The 6000-nt window shown below is 68.0% G+C and overlaps 1 protein-coding gene across 9 annotated transcripts in view; it reads right to left on the bottom strand.

Annotated features, from left to right (window-relative positions):
- Positions 1 to 2656: 2656 nt before the first annotated feature.
- SMARCA4 (SWI/SNF related, matrix associated, actin dependent regulator of chromatin, subfamily a, member 4) overlaps positions 2657 to 6000 on the bottom strand; it is a 46175-nt gene continuing 42831 nt past the window's right edge. For all 9 annotated transcript variants that reach the window (XM_063319084.1, XM_063319083.1, XM_063319085.1 and 6 more), the window contains 4 exons: positions 5892 to 5993; positions 4613 to 4745; positions 4220 to 4359; positions 2657 to 3085 (listed from right to left, as the gene is read on the bottom strand). In XM_063319084.1, coding sequence (XP_063175154.1) covers positions 3053 to 3085; positions 4220 to 4359; positions 4613 to 4745; positions 5892 to 5993 — 408 coding nt within the window. In that variant the 3' untranslated portion in view covers positions 2657 to 3052. The remainder of the gene's footprint in view (positions 3086 to 4219; positions 4360 to 4612; positions 4746 to 5891; positions 5994 to 6000) is intronic.

The raw sequence follows: 6000 nt of genomic DNA, 5'->3' as shown, positions 1-6000 counted from the left end.
CTGGCGTGGCCACTGACACCAGTGTTACAGCACCAGGGCTGGCACGGCTACCAACATCAGGGAGTGGTATGGCCACTGGTGTCACAGCACTGGGGCTAGCATGGCCACCAGCGTGGCTACCACCACCGGGGAGTGCCACGGCCACCAGCACCAGTGTCACATCACTGGGAGAGCGGTCACCAGGGCTGGCATGGCCACCGGACCACCACTGCCACCACCATGGCCACCAGCACCAGTGTCACAGCACTGGGGCTGGCATGGCCACCGATGTGGCTACCACCACTGGGAGCGTCATGGCCACCAGCACCGGTGCCACATCACCAGCAGGGCTGGCACCGGGGCCGACACGGCCACCGGGACCACCACTGCGGCCACTGGCACTGCCATGGCCACTGGCCCCGGTGTCACAGCATCCGAGGGGGGGGGTGGTGGTGGCCGCCAGCCCCAGCCCCATCGTGGCTACTGGCCCTGACAGGCCACCAGCCTCCTGGGGGACCCCAAAACCCATGCCCCCAAGGGCCACCAGAGACCCCAGAGAGGCCACCAGCCCCCAGGGCCACCAGAGATCCTGGAGTGGCCACCAGCTCCCTGGGGGACCCCAAAACCCACCCCCCAAGGGCCAGCAGAGACCCCGGAGAGGCCACTGGCCCCCAGGGCCATCCCAAAGCCCCCCATGGCCACCAGAGACCCCAGAGAGGCCACCGGCTCCCTGGGGGACCCCAAGAGCCCCCCCAGGGCTACCCCAAAACCTCCCCAGGGCCACCAGAGACCCCGGAGAGGCCACTGGCCCCTAGGGCCACCCCAAAGTTCCCCCATGGCCACCAGAGACCCTGGAGAGGCCACCGGCCCCTAGGGCCAACCCAAAGTTCCCCTGTGGCCACCAGAGACCCCAGAGAGGCCACTGGCTCCCTGGTGGACCCTAACCCCCCACCAAGGGCCACCCAAAAGCCCCCCCCCGTGGCCAGCAGAGACCCCAGAGAGGCCACAAGCCCCCAGGGCCACCAGAGAGGCCACCGGGTCCCTGGGGGATGCCAAAACCCACCCCCCCAAGGGCCAGCAGAGACCCCGGAAAGGCCACCGGCTCCCTGGGGGACCCCAAGAGCCCCCCCCAGGGCTACCCCAAAACCTCCCCAGGGCCACCAGAGACCCCAGAGAGGCCACCGGCTCCCTGGGGGACCCCAAAAACCCCCCGAGGGCTACCCCAAAATCCCCCCAGGGCCATCGAAAAGCCCCCCCGTGGCCAGCAGAGACCCCAGAGAGGCCACCAGCCCCCAGGGCCACCAGAGATCCTGGAGTGGCCACCAGCTCCCTGGGGGACCCCAAAACCCACCCCCAAGGGCCAGCAGAGACCCCGGAGAGGCCACTGGCCCCCAGGGCCATCCCAAAGCCCCCCATGGCCACCAGAGACCCCAGAGAGGCCACCGGCTCCCTGGGGGACCCCAAGAGCCCCCCCAGGGCTACCCCAAAACCTCCCCAGGGCCACCAGAGACCCTGGAGAGGCCACTGGCCCCTAGGGCCACCCCAAAGTTCCCCCGTGGCCACCAGAGACCCCAGAGAGGCCACTGGCTCCCTGGTGGACCCCCCCTAAACCCCCCCGCCCAAGGGCCACCCCAAAGCCCCCCCCGTGGCCAGCAGAGACCCCAGAGAGGCCACCAGCCCCCAGGGCCACCAGAGAGGCCACCGGGTCCCTGGGGGATGCCAAAACCCACCCCCCCAAGGGCCAGCAGAGACCCCGGAAAGGCCACCGGCTCCCTGGGGGACCCCAAGAGCCCCCCCCAGGGCTACCCCAAAACCTCCCCAGGGCCACCAGAGACCCCAGAGAGGCCACCGGCCCCTAGGGCGAAGCCAAAACTCCCCCAGGGCCACCAGAGACCCCAGAGAGGCCACTGGCCCCTAAGGCCACCCCAAAGTTCCCCTGTGGCCACCAGAGACCCCAGAGAGGCCACCGGCTCCCTGGGGGACCTCAAAACCCCCCGAGGGCTACCCCAAAATCCCCCCAGGGCCATCGAAAAGCCCCCCCGTGGCCAGCAGAGACCCCAGAGAGGCCACCAGCCCCCAGGGCCGCCCCCCGAAGGCCAGCAGAGACCCCAGAGAGGCCACCGGGTCCCCTGGGGGACGCCAAAACCCCACCCCCCCAAGGGCCAGCAGAGACCCCGGAAAGGCCACCGGCTCCCTGGGGGACCCCAAGAGCCCCCCCCAGGGCTACCCCAAAACCTCCCCAGGGCCACCAGAGACCCCAGAGAGGCCACCGGCCCCTAGGGCGAAGCCAAAGCTCCCCCAGGGCCACCAGAGACCCCAGAGAGGCCACTGGCCCCTAAGGCCACCCCAAAGTTCCCCTGTGGCCACCAGAGACCCCAGAGAGGCCACCGGCTCCCTGGGGGACCCTAAAACCCCCCGAGGGCTACCCCAAAATCCCCCCAGGGCCATCGAAAAGCCCCCCCGTGGCCAGCAGAGACCCCAGAGAGGCCACCAGCCCCCAGGGCCGCCCCCCGAAGGCCACCAGAGACCCCAGAGAGGCCACCGGGTCCCCTGGGGGACGCCAAAACCCACCCCCCCCCCCAAGGGGCCAGCAGAGACCCCCGGAGAGGCCACTGCCCCCAGAGCCACCCCCCCTCGCCCCCGTGGCCAGCAGAGAGCCCAGAGGGGCCACCGTGTCCCGTGGGTTTAATTTATTACTGCTCGAAATCCAGTGACATCGACTGCCGCCGCGCTCCCGCCCCACGCGGGCGCCCATTCCCGGCCCCTTCCCGCCCCGATCCGGCGCATGCATCCGCGGGAGGGCAGAGCCGGCGGGGGCCGGGATTTGGGGGGGGGTGGAGGGAAGACAAACCCACCCCCCCACCCCCCGCTTCCGGCAGGATAAATACGGAAGAAATTGGGGGAGTTTTTCCTGGCGTCGGTTCTACGGCGTCTCTACCCGTGAGAGGACAACGGGGACGGGGACGGGGGGGGGACGGGGGACACACACACACGCACACACACACACACACGGACACACACGGACACGGGGAGGGGGGGGCGGCGGGAGCCGGAGCCGCGGAATGTGGGGGGTTCAGTCGTCCTCGGTGCCGCTGCCGGAGCGATCCTGGGGGGGAGAGGGAGAGGTCAGGGCCGAGGGGGGGGTTGGGGGGCGGGAAGGAAGGGGGTTGGGGGGCAGAAAGTGGGGTTGAGGGGGCAGGAGAAGGGGGTTGGGGGGCAGAAAATGGGGTTTAGGGGGCAGGAAAAGGGGTTTGGGGGGCAGGAAAAGGGGGTTGGGGGGCAGGAAAAGGGGGTTGGGGGGCAGGAAAAGGGGTTTGGGGGCAGAAAGTGGGGTTTGGGGGGCAGGAGAAGGGGGTTGGGGGGCAGAAAGTGGGTTTAGGGGGCAGAACAGGGTTGGGGGGCAGGAAAAGGGGTTTGGGGGGCAGAAAGTGGGGTTTGGGGGGCAGGAGAAGGGGGTTGGGGGGCAGAAAGTGGGGTTGAGGGTGCAGAACAGGGTTGGGGGGCAGGAAAAAGCAGTTTGGGGGGCAGAAAGTGGGGTTTGGGGGGCAGGAGAAGGGGGTTGGGGGGCAGGAGAAGGGGGTTGGGGGGCAGAAAGTGGGGTTTAGGGGGCAGGAGAAGGGGGTTGGGGGGCAGAAAGTGGGGTTTGGGGGCAGGAAAAGGGGTTTGGGGCAGGAAAAGGGGTTTGGGGGGCAGAAAGTGGGGTTTAGGGGGCAGGAGAAAGGAGTTGGGGGCAGAAGGAGAGGTTTGGGGGCAGGAGAATAGGGTTGGGGGGCAGGAGAATGGGGTTGGGGGTCAGAAAGTGGGGTTTGGGGGCAGGAGAAAGGAGTTGGGGGCAGAAGGAGAGGTTTGGGGGCAGGAGAATGGGGTTGGGGGGCAGGAGAATGGGGTTGGGGGGCAGGGGGGAGGGAGGGGAGAGGTTGAAGAGGTTCGGGGGCAGGAGCAGGAGGAAGGAGTTGGGGGGCAGAATGAGGGAGGGAGGTGGTTTTGGGGGGCAGGAGAAAGGAGTTGGGGGCAGGGGAAAGGAGTTGGGGGGCAGAATGAGAAGGTTGGGGGGTCGGGACGAGGAAAGGAAGGGGTTGGGGGGCAGGAGGAGGAAAGGAAGAGGCTGGGGGGGCAGGCGGAGGTTGGGAGGCAGGCGGAGGTTGGGGGGGCAGGCGGAGGTTAGGGGGCAGGCGGAGGGGGTTGTGGGGCAGGCGGAGGGGGTTGTGGGGCAGGCGGAGGTTGTGGGGCAGGCCGTTACCTCCTCCTGCTCCTCCTCGCTGTCGTCGTCGCTCACCACGGGCTTGGCGCGGGAGCCGCGGCTGGTGCGACGCCGGCCCTTCAGCCGCTCCTGCGCCTTCTCCTTCCGCCCCAGCTTGATCTTCACCTTCACCGAGCGCGCTATGGGGCGGGGGGGGGGGGGGGGGGGGGGACACGCACAGACAATACGTGGGTCACAGCAGCTCCCCACGGCCCCCCCCCCGCCCCCCCTCTTTGCCATTCTGCTGCCCTATGGCTTCCCGCCCCACGGCGTCCCCGCGGTCCCGGCTCTGCCCCACGGGAGGAGGAAGATGCGGGTCTGCGCCCCCCGCCGAAAAACCCAAACGAACCCCAAACTGACCCCCCCCCCCCCCCCCCCCGGCAGAGAACTCACACTCGGACTCGGAGCCTTCCTCCTCTCCTTCCTCCTCCTCCTCGCTGTCCTCGCCCTCGCTCTCCTCCTCCTTCTCGATCTTCTGCCGCACGCTGGTGAAGACGGACTGCAGCACGATGGAGTCCTCGTAGATCTGGGGGCGGGGGGAAGCGCCGGGGTGAGGTTGGGGGGCTGGGGGGGGGGGGGGATATGGGGTTCCGCCCCCCAACCCCTTCCCTTCCCCCGCCTGCCCCCCAGCTCCTTCCTTTCTTCCTCCTCCTGCCCCCCAACCTCTTCCCTTCCTCCTCCCACTCCTCCAAACCTCACCTCCTGCCCCCAACTCCCTCATTCTGCCCCCCAACTCCCTCTCCTCCTGCCCCCCAACCTCTTCCTTTCCTCCCCCTTGACCCCAAACTCCTCATTCTGCCCCCCAACTCTTTCCTCCTGCCCCCCAACTCTTTCCTCCTGCCCCCCAACCTCTTCCTTTCCTCCCCCTGACCCCCAAACTCCTCATTCTGCCCCCCAACCCCTTCCTCCTGCCCCCCAACCTCTTCCCTTCCTCCTCCTGCTCCTCCAAACCTCACCTTCTGCCCCCAACTCTTTCCTCCTGCCCCCCAACCTCTTCCTTTCCTCCCTCCCGACCCCCAAACTCCTCATTCTGCCCCCAACCCCTTCCTTTCCCCCTCCTGCCCCCCAACCCCTTCCTTTCCTCCCCCCGACCCCCAAAACTCCTCATTCTGCCCCCCAAATCTTTCCTCCTGCCCCCCAACCCCCCCCTCCTGTCCCCCAACCTCTTCCTTTCCTCCCCCGACCCCCAAAACTCCTCATTCTGCCCCCCAACTCTTTCCTGCTGCCCCCTGCCCCCCCAAACTCCTCATTCTGCCCCCCAACTCTTTCCTCCTGCCCCCCAACCCCTTCCCTTCCTCCTCCTGCTCCTCCAAACCTCACCTGCTGCCCCCCAACTCCCTCATTCTGCCCCCCAACTCTTTCCTCCTGCCCCCCGACCCCCAAACTCCTCATTCTGCCCCCCAACCCCTTCCTTTCCCCCTCCTGCCCCCCAACCCCTTCCTTTCCTCCCCCTTGACCCCCAAACTCCTCATTCTGCCCCCAACTCTTTCCTCCTGCCCCCCCAACCTCTTCCTTTCCTCCCCCGACCCTCAAAACTCCTCATTCTGCCCCCCAACTCTTTCCTCCTGCCCCCTGCCCCCCCCAAACTCCTCATTCTGCCCCCAACTCTTTCCTCCTGCCCCCCAACCCCTTCCTTTCCCCCTCCTGCCCCCCAGCCCGCCCCCCGCCGTACCAGGGACCCCTCCAGGTTGAAGGTCTGGGCGTTCTGGCAGAGCAGCATCACGTCCTTCTCCAGGTCGTTCAGGCTCCGGTACTTGTGGTTCCGGATGCGCTCCTTGGGG

The sequence above is a fragment of the Chroicocephalus ridibundus genome, chromosome 29, assembly GCF_963924245.1.
Source record: "Chroicocephalus ridibundus chromosome 29, bChrRid1.1, whole genome shotgun sequence".
Taxonomy (NCBI): domain Eukaryota; kingdom Metazoa; phylum Chordata; class Aves; order Charadriiformes; family Laridae; genus Chroicocephalus; species Chroicocephalus ridibundus.
Note: the sequence above shows the minus strand (reverse complement) of the source record. Positions and strands in the feature narration are given on the sequence as shown.